Here is a 16,795-nt window from a genome sequence, read left to right as displayed (position 1 = left end):
ACATGTGTACTACAACACGTTCACTTTGATAATAGAGCAATACTTCCCACAACTCCACGAGCACTTGCCGGCTCTAAAGGATAAAACACTAAGGAAAGCGTGGGAACAGCTTTTTGCCTGGGCTTTGAATGACTATATGATAGGGAGGGCTTGAAAAAGGCTAACAAAATAATGCATACCTTCAGAAATTTCCAGGCGGGCATCTATATCATCTAAAGTAAAGAAGCTGCAAGACCGCAGCAAAGGTAAGAGAAATATGCCAGTGATAGTAGCAATTGTAATAAAAATGTTAGCAATACTGTTCATCACTGGTCTACTTGCTGCCACTGTCTGGCAAGCACACTATGCTTCCTATGTTATGGCATCACCCTCTACTAACGAACCCCCCACCATGGCTGCAACCGGTATGGTGTCAGGTGGTACAAGTGCTCCAAGAGGGAACGGTAAGAGGGAAAAATGTAGTGTTTCCATTGAGAAAAATGGGGTAGACACATACCTTACAGAGTATGCACACGTCTCAAATAACATGTGGTAACAGCACATGTCCAAAATTGGAAAGGGGACAACCAAGGACAACTGCTATGTGTGCTCATTGATCCGTATGCCATGAGTGCGTCCAGAACATTTGTGGCAACTGATGTACCTGCAACATCGGTGGAATGCCTGCTCTACCTGGTCATGTTCCAAACAAGAGGATGATTCCAAGGAAGACTAGCAACACTGAAGTGGAAAACAAGGGACACGTACCCGTACGAAAACAACTTCATCAAAACACTACCCATTTACGACAATTACTGGCAGCATACACAAGGGCTCCAATACATATTGGATGGACCTGAGAAAGGAGAAACAAAGGAAGTAACATTAAACTACCTACCATGTGAATGGCGAGCAAGAGAAGTTCCTGGGATACCAGGGTGCTGGGAAAGACCCCTGATATTGATATATGGAAAAGTATACACGAAGGAAGGATGGGTAGACGGGGTTGTGGGAAGTAATACGATAACATTGACAAAGGCGACAGAAGTAACAGTAACAGAAGAAAACAATAAATGTTACAACGGAAGGACAAGAAGCGCAGCACTAGTAACATGGCTAGAGAAGGACGAAGAACCAATAACGATTCTTCCACTAACTGCACCTACTTTATGCTATCAACACAATGGTATTGTCGATGTTGGAAGGAACAGCAACTGCAAAAGAACAATAATGATAGCTGAGGGGGGTGCCAGCACAGCAGTACTTATGGACCACTATTGGGCTTGTGGAGAAAAAGCATACCACAGCTTGCCACCATCATGGAACGGAATATTCACTATGGTACACATCAACGTATCATCCCTAGTGGTACCACAGAAACAGGTCAATCTGGAAAACTTCCCTAAAATGGATGAAGGAAAAAAAAGGAAGAACAGATCAGTGAAGATAGGGGAAGGAAGGGAAGGAGACAACACGGCACGCCTGCAGGGGGTGAAGAGACAAGGAGAATCACTGACGGGGAACTATCTGTGGGGAAGATCAGAAACAGCTCTTAGTGACATCCCACCAGAACATAGACTATTCAGCAGAGCTGCAATGTTCTTCTCCTCCGTTATACATCCAGGGATGCAAGCTTATGCAAATGCAAAATGGCTCCGAATTACAAGATGGGAGTTAATGATGACAATAAACTCCACCATCAATGGATTTAACGCAATAAAGGAAGAACTGAGGGCAGTAAGGATGCTGGCACTACAGAACAGATATGTGTTGGATCTCCTAACAGCAATGGAAGGAGAAGTTTGTGCAAAAAATTGGGAGCTTCTGTTGCACATTCATCTCTGCCAACGACGCAGATAACGGCGTGCTTTCTGAGGCTGTATCGCAACTCGCCAAGATGGAAGAAGAAGCAAAGGGTGTGAAGAGAGACAGTAGCTGGTTTTCCTACTTGTGGTCATGGATGCCATCATGGTTGTCAGATGGTCTTAAAATAATAGCAGGATGCATAATACTGGGAATGGCCGCCCTGTTGGGAATAAGGTTTTGGAAAGCAAGGTCAGCACGTACTACTGATGAAATGATGGAAATGATCGGCATGCATGCCTTAATGCCAGCTGAAAATGACAATGACACAGACATAATAATAAAGGAAAGAGAACGGTTACGCCAACAAATAATGGAAGCAGACTTATACCCACCATCAGTGAAAGTAGAGAACCCGAGGAACCCGAAGCATTATGTTGGAAAATGGGTATATTGCAAGCCTAGTGGTGGATGCGTGTACATGTACTGGTCATTTGAAGATCACGTGAACCAGTATGGACACTTGGCGGGAATAACGAAGGTATGGAGAGTATGCAGAGACAAAAGAGCGGATAATTTTGGGGTTGACAAGTCGACCAGAGGGGGGACTGAAGTGGGAAAATGGGAAATCACCCTCCCCCCATACGCACCAAAGCAATGGCCCAGGACATCAAGACCCAAGCACCCCCCGTGAGAGGAGTTCGACCCCCTCACTTCATCACCAGACGGACAGGTCCCCTGTGTCCGCGGCCCACACACCCGGGGAGCCTGCCCACTACCACGCCCGGGAACCGCCGATGTCAGCCTCATGGACCAACTCGACTAGACAACAGCCACAAGTGCCATCATCGTTAGAGATGCCATGACGACATAGCCTACAGACAGGAACACACGTGCCACCATGCACCCTGGTCACTCACACACCATCCCACACGAAGAACATACTCAGTGCTATGACATAGAGGACCGACACACCCACAGACACGCATCATTGTTATTTTTCACATAGTCCTCCTCCACGACTGCAGAAACGCAAAACCCTATATATCTACTGCTGCTTGTGACGCTCGATCACCCATAACGATTCCCATAATATGGATCATGTACCGCCACCCAGAAACTAGGCCAGAGTAGACCTCAAAACAAGAGTCTCCAGGCAGGAGCAGCACAGCCGAAAATCCTCTCAGACAAAAAACAAGCGCTGGTCACACAGAACAAGCCCCAACGAGAGCCCACTGCCAAGGCCGCCATGTAGCCATTCACATGCCGCGCTCTTCGCACCAAGGTTACACCTGCCAACGCTGAGTGTTCCTCAGAGCCAAAATACAAATCAAATGCTCATAATTCTGCTTCAGCTACGGTCTCTCCACACGTGACCAAGCCGAGCTGACAAGATGCCAAGCCAGCAAGACAGAGAGTCACCAGAGTCCCACGTCTGCTGGGACGCGAGTTGCAATGACAAAGTGACAAGTTGGACACCTACAGCGGTGGGAAAGACATGCACATGAGCCACTAGCCAGACCTACCCATTGTCCACCATTAACACCTAGTTACACATTGTTGCCAGCACCAGGTACACTGTGAGCTGGGAACAGTGATGATCTCAGGCTTGGGGGCTCGTGGATGGACCAATCAAAATACAAGGGGCTAACGACTGATGCCATTCTGGGTAGCCAATCACCAAGTGTCCCCTTGTAACCAATTTCATGTAACAAACTGTTAGGGACGACCCAAGCGTACCACCTGACCTGTCCTCATCTAATAATCCACCTTTCTATATGCTCCTATATTAACCCTACCACTCGGGGAGCCAACCCGAAGTGGCATTAGGCTTTTGGGACAATTTTCCCAGGTGACGCAAGTAGCGTGTCATACTATGGTAAAAAGCGCCTGCGAGCCCCGCGAAGAGTGAGAGCGTCTCCCCGGATGCATACGGCCCGAGAACAATCCCTGTCGTTACTATAATAAACAGCAGTAACTACATTGCTCTTGTGTGTGCCTCCTACTCCTTTTGGGACGCGGGAGGAGTTGGGGCCTCCCCAGCCTCGGAGGTCCACGGACGCCTCTGCCAGCCCCTGGGGAAATCACCCCGACAGTCTGGTGGAGCAATGTCTTGAGAATTTGTCGGTTAGGTATTGGAGCGTTGTTAAGGACAGGCATTTGTGAGTGATGACAAGGGTGCGTAGTTTAATTCTATCACGCACTGGAAGCCAACGTACATCCCGTCTGATAGTGGAGATGTGAGTAGTATGAGGTAAGTTTAGCACGCATCGAAGGCCGTTATTCTGGAGAACTTGTAGTTTGTTCAAGTTGTGAATTTTGTAACCAAGAACTAGAGTGTTACAATAATCCAGTTTGGACAGAATCAGTGCCCTGGCTAGGATGAGGCAGCTGTTAGTGGACAGAAAGGGTTTGCAAGTTTATACCTAGTGTCTTGTTGAAGAACACCATGTTGCATTGTGATTGATCTGTGACAATACCTGGGACATGAGAGTTATTTGGCTGTAAAAGACATGTCATCTGACATGGTGTAACCTGAATAATACTATTTATTTTAATCTGGGGAATTTATTGAGTGTGAACTGAGATTTGGGAAAGACTGGAGCACTATGCAGACAAGGGTTTACTTTAGAAAAACCGAAGAACGGAAATTAAACAATGATGCCATGAGTTGGGGAGCAGGTCTGGGGGGCACTAAGAATAGGAAGTTGTGTAGGTGGGGGGTTAGGAGCGGAAGGTGGGAGTGAAGATAAGTAATTGTTGTCAGCTTACAACATTCCCCTTTGGAGAATTATGACCAGCATCCAAAGGTGGGGACCGTTTAGAAAAACACTGCACTTCAACTTCATAATGCATTACCTTTGGACAAATTATGCATCTAAGGCGTATCCTGTCCCCCAAAGTCCTTCATTTAGCTATCAAGGCACTATCTTCAGATGGGAGTTCCTTTAAGATTCAATTAGTCCCCGCCCGGTTGGAAAAGGCCCCCCCCCAGCACTCTCTTCCAGCTCTGATTTCTGCAATGTCCCCACACATTCTCTTTGACTTACGCTCAGCATTTTGGCAGCACTGGGTCTCTTCTTGGCATTCTTCGTCAGCGTCACTTTAACAAAGTTGTAAAATGCGGCGGCCCTGCAAATGACAATCAAAGCGCTGTCACAAGCTGATCAACACAAGACTTTTCATCTAAACAGCAGGTCTGTTAAGTCATGCATGTTCCTCTCTCCAGTGATGCCTGACATCCAAGTCTCTCAGGCACTCCGACAGCTGTATGAATGCATTTTCTATACATTGAACAGACATACAAATATACCCTAAGTAGCATACAATCAAGAGGCGAAATAAAGAGCCACCTTTGCCCAGCTTGGCTCTCGCTACCTCAAACCAGATTCACGAAGCCTAAGAATAGAGCAAACCCTTGAGCTGCCTGGGGTATCTCTGAAGTGCCCTTGAGCAAATCTTTGTGCACCACATTTGCACATGAGCATCTCAAAGATGCTTCAGGCTGCTCTCCAGTTGGGAGAGGAGAGGGAGGAAATATTGGGTAGGTCCCCAATTTTTTGTTTCAGGGGGATTGAGCGGTGAAGGGACCACTTGTGCGGTATCTAGAAAAGAACAGAACTGCTCAATTGCCCCTCTCCTAGTCTACCATTTGGAGTGGTCAGAAAAAATAAGAATGGGATAAATTATCTATTTCATCTATCCGAATTACATATGAACCACAGCACTTCTTATGCCAAAAAAGTGAACAAAAACATTAAAAACACATTTTAATCACAAAATTCAGTACATAGTCATGTAGTGCGTGCTTTCCACAAGGCACCACATACATTCAAGTTGATATTAAAAAGTTGGAGACAAAAAAACAGTCCAGAGTTATTGCATTTTTGTGCCAGTGGTGGCTATGGTTAGTAAGTGACATTCATGGTTTATCACAGTGATAACATTTTTTACCAAATCATATTTTGGTGGGGGAACATACTATAGATGTACAGCAAAAGTAAGAAGTTCTTTTGCAGAAAAGACAACGTTATTTGGATGTCTGTGGGATGTCTACATATGTTTTGGCTAAACAGGTTACATCAACACCGTCCCTGGTGTTCCTCTGTTTGTATTGTAGCCCTCTTCAGGACATTTCGTTGCTTTGACGAGTTGACAGATAGTTCAAAACAAATCCCCAATATGTTAGAGTTTCAATGGAAACTATAAAAAAGAAGGATGAAAGCTATTTTAGTGAATGATCTGGAAAGGATCTTCAAGCATCACAATGTTAAAAACTTTTTTTGGCAGAGTTCATATGTAGTAGGGCTGTTTTCATGTCCTACATAAACACTTTTCACTGACCTTTTTAATCTTGTAGCGGTTGGACTAGACCGTTGTAATTTTTTTGATTTTTTGAAAGCAAGAAAATCACTTCCTTCTTGTAGTTTGCGTTATGCAATAGACTTTTTAATTCTCTGTTTCACTTTTCATTGGAGGTGATTGATTTTCAGAGTGCCTTTCTTTGTTCATTTTCAGGTACCATGATTCAGTTTTTTTTGCCATTTTGGTATCTTGGTGCTTTATTTACTGATTATTTGGGTGCGCGGGACCTGTTTATAAAGCAAACCCGCGTCAGATGTTAAAAATTATTTAATTCTGTGTAACTTATTTTTACAATTTTTCCACTCGTGTACTGACCTTAATGAGTCCTGATGACTTTCAGAGTGCTGTTGCACCGTTGTTTAATTGTAGGATGAAATTGCTTGTCCACAAGTTTGGGTCAGCTTTTTCTTGTACGATTGTATCGTCCGCCTTCTACCTGTGTTTAAAGGCAGAGGGGCAATGCTCAGGACATTTCATAATATCGCGTTAGAGTCTTACATATTTCAAAATGACACAGGAGCTCACGGCGTGTCAAGACAATGTTTTATGTGCGGCGCCTAGCCAAATGCTGTGATTTCATGAGATTCAGAAAAACGAGGCAGTATCTTTTACCTTCTTATTTCAGTGCGGCGTCCTCACAGTGTCCTCGCTCGTGGGTCTCCGGTGTAAAGCGGTTTCAATGTTTTTCGAGGCCATGATTGTTTTCGTTTTTTGCCTTTGAGGCGTCACATGATCGTGTAGGGACGTACTGAATCTGCTTGTGAAGTCGTCCCGTTCCATCCGCCATATTGGATGAGTAAATGCACAGAATTTGTATCGTGGAATCGGTGCATTACCGATCTAAGATTTAATATTATTGGTGCGCTCCCAAAGAGTGGTTAAGAGTGGTTACATCAGCCCATATCTTAGGGCCTTAGGTGTCAATGTACACAGTTTGATATTTGTAAGTGTATATTCACCAGGAGGGTTGCTTAATTTCTCAGTCGGTTACGTTTCTTATTCTGATCACATATATTAGACTGCTTATTTAAAGAGCCCATGATGTCGGGTCTTCATCATTCTTTGAGAGGGCTACCTGTTATATGCAGCCCTTTCCTTATGTGAGCTGTTGCTTTAGTGAAATGTGTCCGTGAGTTAAATGTGGGGTTACACCCTGTGGTTTTTACAGTCCCCTCTTGGCAGAAACAGTTCTTATTTAGAAGAAAATCCCCCATTCGACTGCAGAGTTTAGGCCATTTTGTATAGTGTCTAGGTCGAAAATCCATTTCTGTTCACATTCGCGGAGTGCCAGGTCTCTGTCTCTGCCTCTTTTTGATATTTGGACTGTTTGAATTATAAACCAAAACATTTCACATGGTTCATGTTTTAAACGTGTATAGTGAGCCACCAAAGGTTTGTTTGGAGTTTGGTTTCTGATGTTACATCTGTGCTCTCCAATCCTGGTTTTGATGTGTCTTTTGGTTTCTCCAATATACAGAAGTTGGCAGGCACACTGAAGGGCATACACGACCCATTGCGAAGTGCAATTGGTGAAGGTTTTTAATTGCCAATTTCTCCCTTTTAACAAGATGTTTTTCAAGTTTTTTGTTAAAGGACAGACGGAGCAGTTGCCGCATTTAAAATGTCCGATTACATGTGGCAGTTCTCAAAGTGTTCTCAGTGTATCGACTTTTTTTGTTTCTTTTGGATACGTGTGTACTAGGTTGTCCCTCAGATTGTTTTGTCTTTTGAAGGCGAACCTTGGTGGTGCAGGGGCAAAATCTTCAGTTTTTATAATATGCCAATTTTTCAGAACCAATTTTCGTAGGTTGTGGCTAATGGGGCTGAAGGTGTTGACACATGTCATTTTTTCCGCTGTTATTCTCTTGGTCGGGTTTAGGCATGTTTCTCTGTTTCCATTTTTGGCTCTTTTGTATGCCATATTGATTTGTTTTTTGGGATATCCTCTTTGTTTCAGGCGTTGTTTAAGTTGTTTCCCATATGTTTTATAGTCTTCTAAGTGGGTGCAATTTCTCCGGACTCTTAGGAATTGGCCTTTAGGCTGGCTGGATGATAACTTTGATATTCCAGGAGGGTGTTTTTATCTGTCTTTTTCCTAAAGAGATTGGTTGTTAAAGTCCCATCATTGTCAATCGTTATTTTTTTTAATGTATTCATTTCTTCCTCTATTTTCTCAAGTTTCTGTTTGATCTCCATAATAACTTGATCTGATTTTATTTTTTCCTCAAAAATGTTTATTTCCGCTTGTTGTTCCTTGGCCTCTTCTTGCGCAATGTCTATAATCAAAATGAGCCAATCTCTCGAACATTTGTTCCCAACGCCGCTGAATTTTCCTTTAAATTTTGCGTTATCTATGAAGACGCGAGGGATATTTTTAATCTGCAGGCCTTCGGGAATGATTCTGGCTTTCCGGCTTTTAAGTATGCCAAAGCTAAAATGACTGGATTTAGGGCTTAAAAAATGCATTGATACCAACATGGTTACCTTGAAGACCCATTTGGCAACTAGTGTGGTAAATATGGCTGCAGTCAATAGTGCATCCGTGAAGCCACACCTAAATGAAACTGACACAAACCTACACCACAGCATACCTTCAGGGTAACAGAATCACCCTGGGGCCAAAAAGCACCCATAGACTACTAGCCATATGGTCTACAGGAGCAGCAGATCACAAAAAGGGTTGCAGTGACAAGGTAACTTCAGTAGAGGTTCCTCATTGCAAATTAAGCCAATACACCAGGGAAGTCAACATACAGAAAGCTAAAGTGTGGCAGACCCACGGAGTGGGTGAAGGGGACCCCAAACATGGAATTCTGCCCTAACCGACATCAGTGATGATTCTAAAGACTGCAATAATTTGCTTTCCACTGAAAGCTTCATGAATCGAATACCAACTCCCTCTCGATGATCTATATTTAGCAGTAACGGCTTCCAAAAGAAAAGGTCTCCATCTATTCTATAGCAACCCCATGAGTTTACATTTGTAACTGGATGGACAGTTTTACACTAAAAGCAAACTGGGTCTCCTATGAAAAGTAGCGCACAGCCCTTGAGAATGGTAGCACGCGTGCACCATACAGATCAGTTCTTCACCAGAAAGGAATACTTGCAGTTACAATACTTTTGGATATGGAACCTGCCTCCATTATTCTGTTGGGCAAATGCTTCTAAGAATTGTAGCATTTACAATTGAGCATAATTATGCTATGCTCAGACATAACAATTATAGGAAGGTACGGAGCATGCTATGGGGATGCTCGTTGTACCCCAATATTCAGAACTTGGAGTATGTTTATAATCAGAAGCAGGGGCGTTGCTAGGGGGGGGCTAAGGGGGCTATAGCCCCTGATCTTTTGGTTGTAGCCCCGGATAGAATCTCAGGAGCTACAGCCAAAAGACTAGCTAGCCCCCAGTCCCAACATTTCGGACATAGGCTTAGCCCCGGGTCTTTTCCAGACCTAGCAACTCCCCTGATCAGAAGAATCGTGAATATACAAGTAATTGTAGTAGGAGTGATATTGAGCATTTGATTTTGAAATGTGAAGTGAAAAACAAGTTATGCTAAAAGATTCTTTTGGAAAATATACAACAACAAACACTCTGCTTGACACAGTTATCCCAAGACAACAATAAAAGGGATCCCCCTGTGGAGCAGGGATTAGAGAAGGAGACACTGCTCTCCTCGTGAAAATAGGATATTGAGAGCATCATTAAACAAACAGACGAGTGCAAAGTGGAACAGGCGAGAGTGGTGAATAAATGAAACTATCCTTATCAGGTTGTATCCAACTTGTGGAACTTAAAAACAGAGACCTAGGGCCTCATTATCCGGTAGGCAGTGAGCCATGGCGCTATTAGCGCCATGGCTCATGCCGGTAAAATACCGGCACCGCCTTGGCGGAAAGGGGATTTACCGCCCCATTCCAAGGTTGGAGGGGCGGTAAATCCCCCTTCCGCCATTGCCCTTCCCCATTCCCATTTCTGCCCCATAGGGCTCTATGGGAATGGGGAAGGCGCTAATTACGGCACCGCAATTTTGCGGTGCCGTAATTAGCTCCTAGGTCCCTTAGCGGGTTGGATTTTAACGCCTGCAAAAAGCAGGCGTTAAATCCCCCAACCCGGAAAGGGACCTCGTAGTAAGGCGGCAGGGATTTACCGGTACCGGTATTTTACCGGTACCGGTAAATCCCTACCGCCATCAGTGTAATGAGGCCCCTAGAAATATTTAAATCTATAGGCATTAAATACATACTGAGGAATAACTGAGGTGAAAAAACACACCAGCACATTTAGATCAGTAAGCCGAAAGATTGGGTCTGAAGCTCAAAAGGAAAAACTGGGGCCTAAATATGGAAGAATGAAATCCCTTATTTGTATGCGAATCACACGAAGCATTGATCACACAATGAATGCTCTGCTGTCAAACATAAACCTGAGTGGAAGTGGGTAATTAAATTATCCCAAACGAATTCTAGCAAATGAGATGAAATGTGCGACATAGTGCATAAAGCAATGGCTTTTGGTCTATTGTGACAATGCGATGAAAGGCATTACAAGGAAATAAATAGAATAATATGTTTACAAATTATATGAAGTTATAATAACATTATTATTAAGTGTATCAGACATGGAGCATGACTATACTAGAGGCGAGGCATTGTAAAATATATTCCACTTAATATATTCATATTTGGGTTGCTCTAGTTGCAAGTGGTCATCCTGATCTTATATCCCCTATTATACACTCCAACCCCACAACTCTTGGCAGGATCCAGGCGGCTTGCTCAAAACTCGAATTTACTAAAACAGAGGAAGTAAAGGTGGTCCCCAGGCTTTATGCAGGGGAAATCACAAAGTTACACAATAACAAGGAGCTTAGCTACAGAAAACGAAATTAAGCTGACTGCATGAACGTCACTGTTTCTCACACACATGCATTCATTTCCATGATAAATTCTATACATATCTTAAGTTCTGAATAACATTCTAGTTGTACTTCTACTGCTGTCTGGTCAATATATCAAAACCCTTATCTTCATGAAAACATATCTAAATTACACATAATTCACAATCAGAGAACTGTTGCATGTCTCCCATTTCCCATGTAGATCCAGTACTGTAGGGACTGCAGGTAAGTGTGCATCATTTAAAGTAGACTCCTAGTGAACTACACCAAACTCCTGCATTTGTCTCAGGTTAGGGAAGCAGTGTCCCCAATTTAGAACACACTCAATTACAGCTCCCCCACCCCAATCTATGGGACTAGTTCTCAGATTGTATTTAATAGATACGTCACCCCTTTCCCTTCAAAGGTTTTGAGAGGAATAGAAATAACTCAATTAAACCCATTCACATTTCACCCCAACATATCTTTTTTAAGTATCTATGCCCTTCACAGCACACACATTATCAAACTGACCTTCATTAGGCCATGGCACAGGGCCCTGAACCATGGTCTAATGTCGACTATATCTGTGATAGCACTTAGGGTACCGTAAGGGTGCAGAAGGAGGAGGCTGACACAGTTGTGGCATGATTGTTGGCATACATCTTTTTTAATCAATATAAAGAGGAAACCTATCTCGCCCTAACTCTAAGAGCGATTGCCCTGCCTCCAGTAAGGAGATAAGGAATCTGTCAGAATGTCCAAGTGAATGAAAAAGAGTCCATTGTCATGTGTCAAAATACCTACTTCTGTCCCTCACACTGATAACTAAAATAAAGAAGTACTAGGTCTTCTTGGTCCATAAGCATGCCTCCCTTCTTCTGGACAATGAAGCATAGTTCCAATTGGCAGGTGGGAAAGTCGCATGAGAGAATGACTCCATTTTGCAGGTCTCATTTCCTTTCCAAGATACAACACAAAGTTACAGCTTGTGGTGCTGTAAGGTTCTCAGTTCAAATGCTAAAGTTCCAACTCAAACATCATTCCTTATTGCCCATAGTTTTTTTCACTACTGGGTTCCTGGAGAATGCTTCCTTTCTCCAGGTCTGGTTGTCAGTACTTTCACAGTTCCAGAGGAATTACTCCCTTCCCCCAGGCCTTCCCTGGCGTTGATTCACATTACAGAACACCAGGGGTTATGACTCCCTTCCCCTGATCTCTCTTGGCCTGCAATTTCACTGTAGTAAGGGGAATGTCTCCATTTCCTGGCACTTTTTAGCTCTTTACTGCAGTTCACAAAGGCTGGGGGAAGGAATCCCTTCCATGAACCCTTCTTAGGCTCTTGGTCACATTTCAAAAAGGCTGGGGGATTGACTCCCTTCCCCAGGCCCTTCTCAGGCTTTTTGTCCAATTCAAAAATGCTGGAGGAATGAAGTCCTTCCCCAGGCCCTTCTCAGGCTCTTTACCAAAGTTCACAATGGCTGGTAGAATGACTCCCTTCTCCAGGCTTCCTTCCACCTTGTTTTACATGTTGTAGATGTGGGTCGCAGACCCGAAGGATTCTGCTGCTTTCCTTTGGCAAATCTGGTCTGCTTTCCTGTCATGTACTGCCACGAAGAAGAGGATTTAGGATGCTCTTCTCAATTGGATATGGGCCCCAGACCCATGCTTCTCTTTCTGACTGCTTTGGCAGTCCTGGCTCTCACCAACCTGCCAGGTACATTGCTGGAAAAGCGGATTTGTGGTGCTCTTCTTAATTGTGTGCGGGTCTCAGACCTGTGCTTCTCTCTCCGATTACTCTGGTCAGCTTGGCTCTTTCCTCTGCCAGGTACTGTGCTGAAGAGGATTTGTGATGCTCCTCTCAACTGGGTGCAGGTCCCAGACCCAACATGTGTGTCGCTTGAACCCTTCCAAAGCCCCATCAAGCATCCAGGCAGCCCTTTACCTGTGTGGGTCTTGCCTAAACACTCTCCGGTTGGTATGTGGCTTTGTCATGTCTTCGGTGGGGTTTCTGCAGGCTTTGTTTGCCTTTCGATATGCCGAAGCAGCTCCAGAATACTCTGCTCCTTGCTGGCGGCACGTCTGCCTTTGACCTCTGACTGGACATCCCATGGTCTTTGTCGTCTGGAGGTTAGTTCTTGCAGCCTTCCAGGCCATCCAACCTCAGCAAACGGCGAGTGAGCTTTTCAGCATGTCGGTAGGCGTCCCAGATGCTGACTTTGAGTCCCTCTGCTTTCTGGCTTTCATGATCCCGGCTCCTCCAGGGATGACTTCTCTCTAGGTTCCACCAGGGAGGCATGAACACTGTTTCCAGTCCCTTCTCACTTTTTATGCTCATACAGCTTCCACATTGACTGGAACGCTTGCTCTTGTGGGGGCGTCCCTGTTGTGGGGGCGTTCCTCATTGCTCCGCGCTTCTTCATCCCAGTATTGACATGGTCAATCTTTACTGGATTCTTCCTCAACCCCATCTCCCAGTGTACTTTTGGAGGGTTGTCCCTATTCGTCCTCATTTCAGTATTTCTCATGAGGGTTGTCTTATCTACCCCACAAATATACATGGAAGTGTGTGGAACTAATGGGTCCTGCATAGGGTAGGAGGATGATGGAGGTTGTGGTGTAGTGTGGACATACCGCATTCTCCCTGGATAGTGGGCCTTAGTCCATGGGGGATCCCTCCTCATGTGATCCACCCACTGAGTACACCAGGGGGACTATCGGGTAGCGGCCTCACCTCCTTGGCCTCATGGGAAAAAGCTCCCCCTCGGGGAGTATTGACAACATCCAAGGATTCATCACAGCACTTTTTAAGGAACCTTTTACAGCGTAGTGCATCAAATGCACAGAAGTGCTATCAATATAATTGTGCACATACCTCAGAAGGGTATTTTAAGTTCGATTGAATTGACTTCTCACTTAATGTTAAATGCAGTGAAATTGCACTGTGTATTTTCCATTCAAATCAATGTATTTTGAGAACATCTTCTCAGCCCACCTCCTTTCTGGGACATAGTAGGAAAATTGTTATAGAGAGCATATATTATTTCTTGTAGGAGACATCTCATACTCACTTTTGATTAGTCTTTAAAGGCATCAAGGCAGGAGAAACACTAATGTGTTCCCTGGGGAGCCTCAGTCATCATGAAGTTCCCTTGTGGATGGGAAAAATCCCCCTGAACAGGAGAACAGGAACCTTGCCTTCTGTAGCCCTTAAGTTGTGCTCTCTCATTAATCCATCCGATAGGAACAGGTGGTGTTGTTTCCCGCAGCTCTTCACAGGGTCAGATTGCTCTTCTCTGTACTCCCACTATATTTATGTAATGCTTACCTTGAACTCTGCCGGAGCACCTGGACCCTCTGACACCTTCTGCTGTTTCGCACCGTGTGGCGCTGTAAATGGACACACCTTCCAAGTGTTTACGGTAGGGCTGGGTTGTTGAGTGCAGCTGCAGGACGTGGGCTTTTTGGACTTCCTGCCTAAGAAAGAACACGTGTGTCATGCGTGTGTCAGGCCAGTGTAATGCAGCCCCTTGACCCCCCCCCACATGGAAGGCTGGACTTGCACTATGGCACACTCCTTCCTGCTGACTGTTGCAGGGTCGCTTGGTTCTTGCTCTTTATTTACGCTTCATTCTTGCTTCAGTTACTTCACTGGGTAAACCCAGATCGGCTGTGACTTAGGTGAAGAGTGACTGTCCTTCCCTTCACTCTTGCTTGCCTCCGTTAACGCGTTTCTGCCCTGTTCCCAAAGTCTTCGCGCTACTTCCCTGTTGCGCGCTATGGGGGATTCATTGTTCCCAAAGATTTTTCACTGCTTCCCTGGTGCGCGTTATGGGGGATTCAGTACAATGTTGCTGCCTTGTGCGCAGAGCGTGTGTGCAGCTTATTAATGTCACTGTGCATTTTCTTTTCTTCTCTGATGCTCACTGCTACTATGTGTTCTCTTTCCTTCTCTGCTGCTCAATGCTGCTGTACGTGTTCTTAATAACTTTCCCTTTATTATCTTTCAGGTGCCGTGCCAGAGCCTAACGAGCCGGGAGCCACTGAGGGCAGGAGGAGGATGGAGCCCATGGCACTGGAGGACCAATCCAGGTGGAGATCTTGGGAGCTGCATGAAGAAGCAACCAACTCGATAATTGTTCCTAAAATGCTGTTATCCGTTCCGATGTACCCGTCTCTGATCTGTGTCCTTTTTATTCAAGGATCGAGTTGCTGGAGCAGGAGAGCCTGCATTAAGCATCAAGCTGCTGCAGGCAGGGTAACGCGAAGCGAGGATGCAAGCATGGGTGTGGTTTAAATAGACACCCACCCATGTGCCCTAGGCCACCAAGCTATAAGAGGCATAATGGCCCAGCTGTTGGCCATTTTGGTGGTAATCCGGATGGATTTTTGAGTGGCCATCTTGGGGGGCATGCCACACAATGCTAAAGGCCAGAGCAACAGGTGCGCCATGATGAGATCCAGCCTTCCTTTTTCCTTGCTTCCTGGCCCCAGATATAATGTGAGCATGTGGACGAGATGGGGAACCCCTGGTCATTAGGGAACCCTTGGTGATCATGAAAATTTAAAGTGTCAACAATTCCCACCGTATGCCATAACTATGTTGCATTATGTGGTTGGCTAAGTTCTTCCATTTGCTTACCCCATTGTTAGACACTGCTCTTGAACCCACCGCCCACAATGCTTATTGCATAATTACAAGTTCTATACTTGTGATTAAAAGAAATGGTGGGGGCCAAAACTACTCTTAAGCAATCTATATGCTAGATAATGTTTCCAGGGTAGCAACATGCAAGCTCAATGAAATCAAGAATATTGGAATCTATGTTTTCAGACACAGACTTAGATATGCAGCACTACAATTTGGCATATTGCTTCCTAGATGTATTAATTATTCTCATTTGAATCATTTTTCAAATGTGTACACAATGCAAATTTGGTGTCAAAATGCGTTTGTAAATGTCATTTCAATTTTAACTGGTACGTGATGCTAGAAGACGTCTCAGCCAGTGATTAATTCAGGTGTGGTGACAGGTCCCTTTGTTCTGATTCCATTATCAACCATGTGGTCTATCGAATGGAGGGCTGGGCCGAAAGGTGAACGCTCTAAGAATAATAATGTATTCCTTAAAGACTGACCAGAGCATTGACTCTCTGGTCACTTCAGATCCTAATCTATATGAATCACCATGAATTAAATTTCTGTTGGTACTTTATTGTGTATTTATAAGAAAATTGTGTGCTCATTACCCAGAAGATTTGTGTACAAGGCTTTTTGTCCTGGGAATTCAATTGGTCTTCATGATCAAATCATTGAATACACCTCTTTCCCCCTGCAATGCTCAGGCTTGTCCCATGGTAGTCTCAACCTCCCACACATGGGAACCTGCATAAAAGGCTTAAGTGGAATGAGCTAATCAGTGAACTCACTGGAACAATACCCAGCATTGCTCCAAGCCAACAATTAGCATCTTATGTTTCAGTATACCTGAAAAGCATTTTGTGAGAAACCTGAGGGTATTTGCACTCCTAAATTCCCTGGATCCTCTTCTCAGGTGGCCAGGGAAAGGCCATTGTGCTTGAATCCCGAACCTGGGGCTGCAGAAGCGAGGGAGGATCACTGGGTGGAGGGTCCTTGGGGATTGGGAGTGGGGTGCCATCAGGAGAGACATGGTGACATGGTATCCCCTTTTCCTATTAACCTAAACCTCCTCCCCTGACATTTATGGGTTACTGTAAAGCTGTTCCCCTCATTTCCCCACA

The 16,795-nt window shown here is 44.6% G+C and overlaps 1 protein-coding gene across 1 annotated transcript in view; it reads right to left on the bottom strand.

Annotated features, from left to right (window-relative positions):
- MAP4K1 (mitogen-activated protein kinase kinase kinase kinase 1) overlaps positions 1 to 16,795 on the bottom strand; it is an 869,227-nt gene that overhangs the window by 410,392 nt on the left and 442,040 nt on the right. The window contains exon 11 of the mRNA XM_069644317.1: positions 4,833 to 4,914. Coding sequence (XP_069500418.1) covers positions 4,833 to 4,914 — 82 coding nt within the window. The remainder of the gene's footprint in view (positions 1 to 4,832; positions 4,915 to 16,795) is intronic.

Source organism: Ambystoma mexicanum, chromosome 2p (genome assembly GCF_040938575.1).
Source record: "Ambystoma mexicanum isolate Mex_15411 chromosome 2p, UKY_AmexF1_1, whole genome shotgun sequence".
Lineage (NCBI taxonomy): Eukaryota > Metazoa > Chordata > Amphibia > Caudata > Ambystomatidae > Ambystoma > Ambystoma mexicanum.
The sequence above is the reverse complement of the archived record's forward strand: the minus strand, read 5'-3'. Positions and strand labels throughout refer to the sequence as shown.